The 13914-nt window shown below is 33.3% G+C and overlaps 1 protein-coding gene across 9 annotated transcripts in view; it reads right to left on the bottom strand.

Moving 5' to 3' along the window:
* Positions 1-13914, bottom strand: part of UBE3A (ubiquitin protein ligase E3A) — a 104525-nt gene that overhangs the window by 19457 nt on the left and 71154 nt on the right. For all 9 annotated transcript variants that reach the window (XM_077123991.1, XM_077123986.1, XM_077123990.1 and 6 more), the window contains 3 exons: positions 6888-7032; positions 878-1083; positions 103-267 (listed from right to left, as the gene is read on the bottom strand). In XM_077123991.1, coding sequence (XP_076980106.1) covers positions 103-267; positions 878-1083; positions 6888-7032 — 516 coding nt within the window. The remainder of the gene's footprint in view (positions 1-102; positions 268-877; positions 1084-6887; positions 7033-13914) is intronic.

Here is a 13914-nt window from a genome sequence, read left to right as displayed (position 1 = left end):
TTTTGTATGGACTATTACATAATTCTTTGAAAATTCAGGCATAAGTGCTTTAAAACTGAAATAAAAAGACGAGAACAATAAAGAAATAAAAACATTTATTACCTTCCTGTTTTCATTTGTAATTGGGATTTTATCACCATTTTCCTTTAGATCATACATCATTGGATTACCGAAAAGATCTGTCTGCGATATCTGGAAAGTGATCATCATATCATCTTCCACATTTCCTTCATACTCCAATAAATCTCTTAAACTCTGATAGAGAACCTAACAACCAGAAATGGAAAATTGAGGCTACCAAAGAATTACAAAATACAACAAATAGTATCATTCTTCTTGGAAAAAAGTAAACTCTGACAGTAAGAATTACAGCACAGATAAGTATTCCTATCTCCCAAATAGTTTACAACATAGAAAGTAAAGAAAGATGTTTAGTCATTTATTCCCTATCTCTGCTAAGAAACCCCACACCTCTATGTGAGACATTTCACACAGCACTGGAGAAAAACCTCAGAGGTGTCTCGGGGAGAGGGAAAGGGGAGAAATGGTCACATTGACTGTAGCCACCAAGCTCCTCAACCTTGATTTCACCTGGCAATCTCATACAATTTCATTTAAAAACAAAGAAAATGTTTAAAATCAAGTGTTTTTCAGCATTAGTCTATAAAAACTGCTTGCTGGCAGTAATATACACTTTTGCCTTAGAGTTTTTAAGTGTTCATGGCACTTCAATTAAGTTAAAACAACTTTATCTTATTGAATATAAATAACAAATATTCCATAAAAGCATTAAAATTCTTATATAAATTAAATAATTGTTTTACATTTAATAAAAATCCAAAATATTTAATGCAAAAAAAAAAGACAAAGAACTTACTGGGTGTGAATCTCCTAAGTCTCGAAAAGTTCCTTTTTTTCCCATTAGCTTCCTGTAGACAACCATGGGAAAATGTACATCCAGTATACAGTTATTGTAAATAGCCAGACCCAGAACTATGCCAATCAGAGTAAACTGACCCTCAGTTTCAAAAGAAGATGGATTAAACCAAAACAATTTTGTAGATTCATCATATGTGAACATACCTATAAGAAATGATTTAAGAAAAGATGTTACTTTTACATTTTATTGAAGATACAATTGATGATGTATGTCTATTAATACAAATGTAAATATTATAGAATTATTCATGTAAAACATATTACTAGGTATACAAAAAATATTTTTCTCTATCACATTAGCACTTGAGAAACCAACTTTCAAATATATTCTGATTTTGATATAAGTTATACCAAATGGTAGTATATAATTTTAAAAATCCAAGGAAACAAAATAGCATTTCCTGGAAAGTTAGGAAAATAACTTTCAAGTTCTTATCTTCCCTTTTGGCATATGAAAAGTCTAAATTTACAGTTGTAATTTATTGCTGAATGGGTTAAAAATGAAGACAATGAATTATCAGTAAAGAAAAAAACTATAACACTTTGAAAATATTTCATTTATTAAAACTATCCAAATGTATGGTTTAAAAATACCTATTTTGAATTAAAGAAAGGTCTATTTTGCTTTAGTTTTTTCAAATTTGCACAACGGTATCATAAAAATTTTCTAGCATTTTTCTAAGTCGGATGATGTCAAGTACACAAATTTTAGATAAACTTATTAAACTTAGATTATGCCTAAAATCCAAAGTTATTTAATATTAATTAAGAACCAATAGGTAAAACAAAAGCAATTTGCATTTGTACTATTCTTTCAGTTTTTTATGGTTTTGCTATTCAAAAACCGCACACTTGGAGACCTTTTTTTTATCACACATTACAGAATGGCAATCTCTGCTTTCACATATCTGAATGTATATTCCAGGTATACCTCGTTTTATTGTGCTTTACTTCGCTTCGCAGATACTTTTTTTTTCTTACAAATTTAAGGTCTGTAGCAACCTTGCATTGAACATATCTACTGGCACCATATTTCCCACAATACGTGCTCACTTTGCATCTATGCGTCACATTTTGGTAATTCTTACAATATTTCAAACTTTTTTTCAATATCCTTGTATCTGTGATATCAGTGATTTTTGATGTTATTATGCTAATTGTCCTGAGGTGGCATGAACCATGTCCATATAAGATGGGAAACAATGAATATCGTGTGTGTTCTGACTGTGCTGACCAGTCATTTCCCATTCTCCCTCCCTTTCCTCAGGACTCCCTATTTCCTGGACACAACAATTAATAATCTTACAACGACCTCTAAGTGTCCAAGTGAAAAAGAGTTGCACATCTTTCACTTTAAATTAAATGCTAGAAATGTTTACGCTCAGTGAGGAAGGCATGCCAGAAGCCAGTACTAGACTAAAAACTAGGCCTCCTACACCAAAGAGTTGGCCAGGTTGTGACTGAAAAGGATAAGGTGGTGAATGAAATTAAAGGTGCTACTCCACTGAATACATGAATGAGAAGAAAGAGAAACAGCCTTATTTCTGATACAGAAACAATTTTATTGGTCTGGATAGAAAATCAAACTAGCCATAACATTCCTTTAAATCAAAGCATAATGCGGAGTTTAATCCTAATCCTATGAAGGCTGAGAGAGGTGAGGAGGCTGCCAACGAAGAGTCTGAAGCTAGTACTTTGGTTCATGAAGTTTAAGGAAAGAAGTCATCTCTATAACATAAAAGTGCAAGATGAAGCAGCAAGTGCTGATGCAGAAACTACAATAAGTTATTCAGAAGATCTAGCTAAGATAACTGATGAAGATGGCTACACTTAACATGAGATTTTCAAGGTAGATGAAATAGCCTTCTATGGAAAAAGATGTCATCTAGGACTTTCATAACTAGAGTGGAGAAGTCAATGCCTATCTTCAAAACTTCAAAGAACAGGCTGACTCTCGTTAGAGGCTAATACAGCTGGTACCTTTAAATTGAAGCCAATGCTCATTTCCATTCTGAAAATCCTAGGGCTCTTAAGAATTATGCTAAATCTACTCTGTGCTCAAATGGAAAAACAAAGCCTGGATGACAGCACATCTGTTTACAACATGATGGACTAAATATTTTAAGTCCACTATTGAGACCCACTTTCAGAAATAAAGATTCCTTTCAATATACTACTGCACACTGACAATGCACCTAGTCACCCAAGCCTCTGATGGAGATGTACAATGACAGTAATATTTTCACACTTGAACACCCATTCTGCAGCCCATGGATCAAGAAATCATTTTGACTTTCAAGTCTTATTATTTAAGAAATACATCTCTCAAGGCTATAGGAGCTGCCTTAGATAGTGATCCTTCTGATGGATCTTGGCATAGTAACTTGAAAACCTTCTGGAAAGGATTCAACATTCTAGATGTCATTAAGGACATTCATGATTCATGGGAAGATGTCAGAATATCAACATCAATAGGAGTTTGGAAGAAGCTGATTCCAGCCCTCATGGATGACTTCAAGGGGTTAAAGATTTCAGTAGAGAAAGTAACTGCAGATTTGGTAAAAAAAAAAAAAAAACAGCTAGAGATCTAGAATTACACATGGAACCTCAAAGATGGGATCGAACTGCTGCAATCTCATAGAACTTTAATGATGAGGAGTTGCTTCTTACAGATGAGCAAATAAAGTGGTTTCTTGAGATAGAATCTACTTCTGGTATAGATGTTGAGAACATTGCTGAAATGACAGCCAAGGATTTAGAATATTACATAAACTTAGGTCATAAAGTAGCAGCAGAGTTTGAGGGGACTGACTCCAATTTTGAAAGAAGTTCTACTGTGGCTAAAACGCTGTCAAACAGCATCATGTGTTACAGAAAAATCTTTCATGAAAGGAAAAGTCAATCGATGTAGCCAACTTCACTGTTGTTTTATTTTAAGAAATTGCTACAGCCACTCCAACCTTCAGTAACCCCCACCTGGATCAGTCAGCAGCCATCAACATACAGGCAAGACCCTCCACTAGCAAAAAGATTACAGCTCACTGAAGGTTCAGCTGATGGTTAGCATTTTAGCAATACAATTTTTAGACATTTTTTTAGATGTAATGCTACTGCACACTTAATGGCTATAGTATAATGTAAACATAACTTTTATATACATGGGGAAACCAAAAAATTTACATGGCTCCTTTTACTGCAGTGGTCTGGAACCAAACCTGTTAATATCTCCAAGGTATGTCTGTACTAAGACAGCACTACCTTCTTCCCTTTAAATGAACATCAAAAAGGTAAAAAAGATAATGAAATTACATTTTACTTCAATTTACAGCTTTTTAATTTTACTAAAATGTTTCTGAATTAATATGTGAAAATGAATGAAAATATTTTAAGATTTAGGTCTCAAAATATTCCTGTGATTTCTGACAGAACAGACTTTAGAAATCAATACTGTACATCTATATATTTATTTTTAAATTGGTTCAAGAATTTTAAAAGCTTCTAAAATGTTTCTTCTTTTTCACATTTTAAGTGAAAAATAAAAGGAACTTTAAAATGTCCCCTTGATCATTAAAGCATAAATTATTCTTAGGAAAAAATTGTAAGCAATTCAAGTCTTTAAGAGATAATGGCTTGAAAATTATACAATTCAACTTGAAGTTCAGTTTTGATCTAAACTTCTTTACAGGCCTAAGTTAAAACATCCATGGAAAACTATCAGTTTATAAACATGGTGTTTTCATGGCCAAGAACAGTCGATAAATAATTATAGTCAATAAATTCAATGAAATCTCACAAATGCATGTCCTAGGTTTCAAGAGTAATAAAGCATGAATTATTCAACTATAAATCATCACAGCCACTACTGTTATCTTTGTACACGAAAAATAACAGTCTTGAAAGTCCAGGGAGATTCCATTTTAGGTAAGAATTTTAGGGACATGGAAGCCAAGATAAGGGTAGCTCCTAAATATTCCTTTTCAATATTTCTATTGCTATTATTTCAATTATCTTACTAACTTCTTGCTTTCAATTAAAATTATAATTGTTTTTTCTTCAAAGTATTTCTGTATGTACATACACTTTTTAGCTAATATATAATATTTCTAGATATATCAAAAGCTAAAGTTCATTATAAACCAGTGAACTTAGGCATACTTACCTAAATTCTGTAGTTGATTTTTCCTTAAGAAGTTTACAAATTAATTTTCTCTTAAAAAGGGTGTGCTGGTTTGAAAGGAAGTATGCCCCCTAAGAAAAGCCATGTTTTGATATAAATCCCATTTCTAAAAGGTAGAATAATTCCTATTCAATACTGTATATTTGAAACTGCATTGAGATCATCTCCCTGGTTGATGTGATTTAGTTAAGAATGGTTGTTAAACTGGATTAGGGGATGACATGTCTCCACCCATTTGAGTGGGTCTTGATTAGTTTCTGAAGTCCTATAAAAAGAGAATGAGAGATTCAGAGAGAGTGACACTACGAAGCAGAGAGTCCTTCAGCCAGCGATCTTTGGAGATGAAGAAGGAAGATGTCTCCTGGGGAGCTTCATGAAACAGGAAGCCAGGAGAGAAATCTAGCAGATGACGCCGTGTTCGCTATGTGCCCTTCCAGCTGAGAGAGAAGCCCTGACTGTATTCGCCACGTGCCTTCTCACTTGAGAGAGAAACCCTGAACTTCATCGGCCTTCTTGAACCAAGGTATCTTTCCCTAGATGCCTTTGATTGGACATTTCTTTAGACTTGTTTTAATCGGGACATTTTCTAGGCCTTAGAACTGTAAACTTGCAACTTATTAAATTCCCCTTGTTAAAAGCCATTCCGTTTCTGGTATATTGCATTCCAGCAGCTAGCAAACTAGAACAAAGGGTATGGTTTTATGCAATTTGGCTTAGAATATGTTTGGTTTAAAAATGTCATAGGATTCTGATATTAATAAACATTAGCTAGAAAATAAATTACCCTTACTTTAACTTTTTTTTTAATGAACTCAAAATGGTAGCTTTTGTATGACAAAGAGACCAAGAACTGACTAAGTACAACAGAAAAGTCAAAGCAATGCATACCCTGGGAAACAACAGACTGTAACAGTTCAACTCTCAAAGTTTAAAGGAAATGATCTGCATTATTCCATGCCATTTTCACAACTCTGGTGTAATTCTACTGGAAACCTTTTCCTACAATTGTCATTAACTCAACTTTTAAAAATAAGCAAGCCTAGTAACTAAGTGGTTATTTTGTAGAAATTGAACTAGTTCAGAATCATTCAGTTAGGAGGATTGATTATGCAAGGGCCTCTGTCTTTTCCCTGCTGTATTTTGCCTATTCTGTATCAGGAAAAAAAATGAACTCAAATCCTTCACTTTCACATTGACATATACAGACCAGCCTTTTCCTAAACTGTGTTCAATGGAAAACTCTCTAGAATGTGGATATTAGGAGACAAAAAAAAAAGTTTTGGAGTACAAAAACTTGGGGAAACATACCTAACAATAGTAACTCCCTCAAATTCCTATAGCAAATAAATCTAATTAATTTGGTACCATCCAGTGTTTCTCAACTCTGAGCATGATACAATTGGGAAACATTTTCAACATTCTTCAGACCATTGTTTTATTAAACTCTTGTTTAAGAAATACCATGAGTTTGCTAACTGCTTTACACCACAAAGAAGAGCAACCAAATCCCTTCGGTTATTCTCACACACCATTCTAAAGTGTACTCAATTTAATTTATTTAAGAGATAATTTCCTATATTAAAACGTTTCGTTAAGTAATAGAAACAGGAATTTAAATAAATAAATGATGAAACCAACCCATAAAATCCATAAATTTAGTCTTATCTATGATTCCCCAACCTTCTTTTGATGCTCTCCTAAACTGAGACTGTCAGAGTAAACAAATTGTTTAATTTGAGAGGATGATATGAGACCATCATTACGTATTTACCAATATCTGGATTGAAGATTTCTTCCACAACCAGTTGAAAAAATTCTTTGGAAACACCTCCCTCATCAACTCCTTGTTCTCCTTCAAATTCCACATACAGCTGTTTCTTCAAGTCTGCAGGATTTTCCATAGCGATCATCTCTAGCTAGTGAGTGAAAAGATAAATATGAAAAGAAAATGGCAGAAAATAAGAACAAAAAGTAGGGATAAGGTACAAATAGAAAAATCTCACACTTTTTTAAAATTGGAAACAGGAAGCAAACTGTTAAATTCAGGAAAGGCAATAGTGGTTCTCTAAGAGTAAACAAGGGTGAGGGAAAAAAAAGAGCAAACAAGGGACTCAATTTCATAGATAATGGAAACACAGGAAACAATTGTAAAGGGGCTGTTTTCTAAGCTTAGTAATTTGTTATAAAATTAGCACACAGTAGAAAATTAGAAATAGATCTTCTGTTACTTGTAAACAAATATGGACTGTACAGTTAGTTAGGAGTCCTAGAAAGAAGTCAAGACAGCAAAATGCATAAGTAACTGCTGAAACTGTAAATAATTTCAGCAAAAACATTGGAGTATAGAAATCTGACTTCAAATTTGTTTGCAAGTAATTCTTTATATTTATTAGAATAAAAACAAAAGAATTAAGTCTTCATAATTATTAAGTCATAAGGAATTTCAATTAAGAAAACTACATGAGATAAACAGGGAAGCAGCTTAAGGCTTTTCATAATAGTGTTTAGTATAAATAACCACTTTTTAAAAGATTAGAACTCCTTTCTTAAACCCACATTTCCTTGAAAGCAGGTGAGACATATGTTTGCTCATGTCCTTGCTCAACCTATCAATAACAAATATTAAACCCTAGCATTATCTTTAAATCTTTTAACCAATCCTTTTTTTTTAATTTAAAGAACAATCAATATATATATAGTGATCAATCTGAGGTCACTATGAGATCCTGAAGTTCCTTTTTATTAATAAAATTAATACTGGACTGTCTTGAAATATTTATACTGTAAGTTATTTGTTGTTTTAATTCAGATATTAGAAATTTACTAACAGTAAGCCTAAAAGATTACTCACCTTATTTGCCAAATGGGTGCCACATGCCTTTTGACTGTTTAAAAAACAAACAAAAAAACTATTCCTCAAGGATGAAAATTTGCCAAAACAGAATATTAAAGAATGTACAGGTTATGGCAATAATGAAAATGGAATTTTAAAAATGGGTTTGAGCAAAGCAAACCACTAGAATAAATGTATTATAGTTCTAAAATAATCACCTTTGGTAACGGCATTTGGACTGTCTAATGTGTTTATATAAAAAATATAATCTTATTAATTAATGCATCAAGTCAAAGTGCCCTAGATCAGTGTTTTGCAAACTGAAAACAACTCATTAGTGGGTAGTCTAATTCATTGTTTTTGAACCACCAATGCAGAAAAAAGAAATAACAATGTAATCCTTATCATAAAGGCACCAACTGTTCTGTGAAACTTTTGTATTAATTATATGTACAAATCAGTATGTACATATGTACTAGGGAATTCATGTAAAGTATTTCTTATTGGGGATGCAATAAAAAGCCTGAAAAAACAATGGCCTAAATGATCTGGATATTTCCAACTTTTGAGTTTTATGATTCTGTGAATTTAGTTAGAGTCAACTGTAAAAAAATTAATTAGTGCCATCATTTTTTTTTAACTTTAAAGAATGGCTCTATCCTTGCTGAACAGTGGTCTCTACCATTTACAAAATCATTTTTACGTCACATTACATTAAAAGAACTTATTTTTGAGGCAGCATATTGTTGCAGAGATTAAGTCAGAATATTCTGTACTAGTCCCAACTGTCACTTAACTTTAGCAAACGAGTCTATTAAGCCTCAATTTCCTCATCTGCAAAGAAAAAAACAAAAAGGATACTACTTATATGCATACTGCAAAGTTGTGAAGTTTACTAAGAATATATGAAAAAGTTCTGTAAAGCAGGCAGTATTATTAAGATAGCGTATCATATTGTTACCTTTTTTAACAACTGACGATAAAATTATCTTTGAAGAAAGGAACCTAACAAAGCTTAGTCCAACTTTGGAGTGCAACAAATGTAGATTTGAAAATAACTTTGGGAAAAAAATAGTTTCAGTTTAGAATCTGTTTCAAGCTAAGAGTATACAGAATTCTGAGGACTAAAATTAGAATTAGCACCTGTGCTGGTCTGAAATTGTTACATACCCCAGAAAAGTCAGGTTTTAATCTGGACCCAATCTTGTGGGGCCAGACCTACCTACTGTTTAGGGTGGGAAATTCTGACTGGATTATTTCCAAGGAGATGGACACACCCAGTTGTGGGTGTGACCTTTTATTTAGATGGAGATATGACTTCTTCCATTCAAGATAGGCCTTGATTAGTTTACTGGAGTCCTTTAAAGGGGAAATATTTTGGAGAATGTTCAGAGCCAGCAGAAGACCCTGACAACTGGAGATGCAGAAAGAAAATGCCCCTGGGGGAAGATGTTTAAAACCAGAAGCCAAAGGACCAGCAGAGGCCAGCCACATGTGCCTTCCCACCTGACAGAAGTGTTCTGGACCCATTAGCCTTTCTTGAGTCAAGGTATCTTTCCGTGGATGCCTTAGTTTGGACATTGTTTATGGCCTTAGAACTGTAAACTTGTAATAAATTCCCTTTTTAAAAGTCGTTCCATTTCTGGTATATTGTATTTACCAAACCAAAACACCATCTTAGCTTAGGTGTGGTTTATCCAGGGCCAATTCTGACTATCTTGCCAATGTCCCAAAATATAACACATTTTGAACTTTCTTCTCCCAGCTTGCAACTGGCTAGGTATTAAAGGAATATAAGTTAGTATTTACATTTGCCTTTACAACATAAAAGCAAATCTGCTTATATCAATTATATAACATATTCCAAAATGAAAAACAGGTGACTTTATGATTATCTGATATTTAGATTATACATCTGTGCTGGTTTGAAAGGAAGTGTGCCCCCTAAGAAAAGCCATGTTTTAATATAAGTCCCATTTCATAAGGTAGAATAATCTCTATTCAACACCATATGTTTGAAACTGTGATTGGATCATCTCCCTGGTTGATGTGATTTAGTCAAGAATGGTTGTTAAACTGGATTAGGGGATGACATGTCTCCACCCATTTGAGTGGGTCTTGATTAGTTTCTGAAGTCCTATAAAAGAGGAAATATTTTGGAGAAGGAGAGATTCAGAGGGAGCAGAGAATGCTGCAGCACCACGAAGCAGAGAGTCCACGAGCCAGGGACCTTTGGAGATGAAGAAGGAAAACGCCTCCCGGGGAGCTTCATGAAATCGGAAGCCAGGAGAGAAAGCTAGCAGATGATGCTGTGTTCACCATGTGCCCTTCCAGCTGAGAGAGAAACCCTGAATTTCATCGGCCTTCTTGAACCAAGGTATCTTTCCCTGGATGCCTTTGATTGGGCATTTCTATAGACTTGTTTTAATTGGGACATTTTCTCGGCCTTAGAACTGTAAACTAGCAACTCATTAAATTCCCCTTGTTAAAAGCCATTCCATTTCTGGTATATTGCATTCCAGCAGCTAGCAAACTAGAACAACATCCTATAGCTCTTTCTCATTAATATCAATAAATAAGAGCTGAGTCCATATGAATGTAATACCTCAAAGAACTTGGTGGGGAGTTTCAATAGGATTCAGAGGCCCAGTACTCTAGTCTTAGCTCTAAGACCTTTCATATAAAAACTGAGGCAAATTTACATACATTCTTAATAAGATATTACATAGCTGTTCATTCCCAAACACCACTCTTTGCCCCCTCCCTACTCCTGGATGCCAAAGGAGAGTTTAGGGCAATATATTCTATTATTATAAATACCTAACTTTACCTCTCTTTGCTTTAGTTTTTTCATTTGTAAAATGGGCATAGTAGAAATAAGTCAATGTATGTGAAGCACAGATAAATTCCGTGTACAAAGTCAGCACCTTAAAAGTACTAGCTGTTGTTGTGATGATGATGATGATTATTATTATATTATTTTCTTGGTTCTAAAATCTTTTCTGAGCTTACCAGAAAACCTAAAAAGCAAGAAGTTATAAAACTAAGATGTTCTGGTAATAATAATATTCTGCCAGGGCTATTCTAAGCACTTTACATATATTAAGTCATTTAATCTTCACAACACCCTTTTGAGATAGGTAAGATTATTACCTCATTTTACAGATTAAAAAAAGATACTGAAAGGTTAAATAATTTGTACAAGTCAGAGTTATAAAAAGGTGGAATGGGGATTTCAACACAGGCAGCAAGCTCTTAACTACTTAAACTTTACTTACTCTCCAGAGTAATTAGCTATAATCACTTTAACAAAGATCATCAAGTAAGGGGTTGTAATTATTTTATTTTTTTAAAAACATAAAACTCCATTGCTTAGTCAAGCAAAGAATGATTTAAGAATTAAATTATAAAGATTTCTCATTTTATACAGCATCAAAAAAAAGGAATGTATATGTGTCCCTGAATTCATTTAGTATATAAAACCTGGATTTTTATATATGGGTTTTCTAAAAGTAGGATATATTTTACGTTAATGTAATATGGAGACTGGCAAGAGACAGAGTACTAGCAAAAATAAACAAAAATAGATCGGATGTAATAACATTTACCCTTTCCTTATATGACTATTACTGCCTCTTCATACTATGACTCTTGATTTTGTCAACTGTTCAATAAATTGATTTCCAATTTCTGAACTTTGAACTGGCCAGGATCTTTTTTTTTAAGTGTCCTAATATCAAAGTATTCCTAGAATACCTAGGTAGGGTAACATCTCAATATAAAAATACCATACTTGCCAGCTTTACAGGAATCAAAGAGGAAACCCAATCACTTAAAATTGTATAGCATTCTGGGCTATTATTCATATTATTTGTCTTTATTTCCAACTCCATAATGGTATGGGTATTTAAGTGGAGGTAGGAGTATTCAAGATAAAACCAATACTTAAGAATGCCTAGGGTCTGTAAGAAAGGATGACTTAATCTAAATCAATTTGTTGGGCCCAGTGGTTAACATTTTTGTTAGTGAGTATGCTTAAACTACTGACTAGAATGGGATTATTTAATTTCTTCATGTTCCCTATAAACAGAAGAAGAAAAGTTTAATATACCTTAAATGTAAAGTTTAGGTGTTTAGGTGGCAGCCAAACTGCATAATCACATCAGGAATCAAGAGTTCTACTTCCAATTCTGCCGTTAATTGGTGCAGGCCACAGTCTGGGTTTCATTTGCTCCTATGTAATACTAATGAGGTTAACTAAAGTTTCTTTAAGTTTTAAATTATTACATGATGCTGAGAGTCTATGCAGATCTGATTCATTATCTTATTCTAGTGACAAGAAATTACTCTGCAAACATAAACCAAGCATGAAATTATTTATTTCTATTAGAATAAATCAACAAAATAATTATAAGTGCATTTAGCACACTAGAGTGAACTGGACACATATAACTATGTAACATAAAACACAAAGTAGCGCAGAAAAAAATCGTACTTTTAAACCATTGTAGGTCAGCTGATAAAAGAATCAAGTTGTCCTTTTCTATCACACCATCAACGGCCTACCATACAAACTTTTTAAAAATGTTTATATACCCACTTTCCTTGAGAATACTTTGTCTAAGAAAAATGAAAAACTCTTAAAAGAACAAATGGATAAATGCTATGAGTAAAACACTATTAAAAAACCTTATCACATTAGAACTGTTCTCATTCAAATAGTAACTGAGCTCTGAGCTAATGTTAATCACTGTACTATTTTCTAAGGAACAACAGCAAAGAAAGAATGAATATAAATCCCAGGTGAGATAGTCCAATATCTTAAGTGGAGGGTGGGGTGGGGGTTGGGGGGTAGGGTGGAGAGAGGAGTGTTCCTTAGCAGTTCTGAGATATCCATCTGTAGAAAAACAGCTTGTGCTTTATCAATTCTGAAATTTACCTGCTTTATTTATATTTTAACATCTCTGAAATCAGGATGTACTCTACAATTGATAGTATCTTAACTAATTGGCAGCATTTTTTCTTTTTTAATGGTAATAAAGTAATAGCATGTCCTACAATCAATGGTATTTGAGATTGGATAAAGTACTGTAAACATTAACTCACATTTATTTTTACTTTAACACCTGCTAAGATGAAATCCTTATAAACCAAAATGGTTTGTGTTTCCTTTATAGACTAGAAGATAATTAAACAAAATACAATAAAGTAACCATACAGTAAATAATCCTCTAATGAATCTTACAGACAGCAATTTCATTGTTTCTTAAGGGTTAGGCATATTTTGTGGAAGACAGCTAAAAGGGTCCAAATCAAAGACGCCAAACATAAAATGCACATTTTTGGCACTTAGTTCTGCTTTAACATTGAGCACTGATATACTGCAACATGCCAAAGAACATCACTCAGGTTCTATCATGTAAGTTGCAGGCTGCCTGAAGATCCATTATTAAGTATATTAATTGTTCATGTGGCTGAAAACTATTTAAGTAAAATGAGAAGGCACCCAAAACAAACAAGGATAACCCCTTCAGGCAGTTAATGTCCTTTCTGTTTCCACTAAACTGCTTGAGTTGTCTGAATAATACAAAACCTTTCTTCAACACAATAAACATATTTCGAATTTTCAAACACCAGTAAAGAGAAAAGCACAGAACCTCAGCACCTTTTTGATTTCTGAGACAATAAACAACTTTTCCCATTGGTTTAATTTATGAATCCTAAGATTAGGACAAATACATTCTGAAACAAATACACTTTCTGAATAGACACTATTTTCATTTGTCTGTGCCATAGGTTTCATTAGTATAGAAAGAGGGTCTATATCTTAATTTTACCTGACATTCAATTTTCCTTTAAGTTGATAAAAAAAAATAGCAAAGATGGGATACCTAATACTATAATGCAGCACCCTGTGACAAAGGTGTCTGGTTTGTCTTCTGGCCAGCCCCATATTCTTAAATGG

This window comes from Tamandua tetradactyla, chromosome 12, assembly GCF_023851605.1.
Source record: "Tamandua tetradactyla isolate mTamTet1 chromosome 12, mTamTet1.pri, whole genome shotgun sequence".
Lineage (NCBI taxonomy): Eukaryota > Metazoa > Chordata > Mammalia > Pilosa > Myrmecophagidae > Tamandua > Tamandua tetradactyla.
The sequence above is the reverse complement of the archived record's forward strand: the minus strand, read 5'-3'. Positions and strand labels throughout refer to the sequence as shown.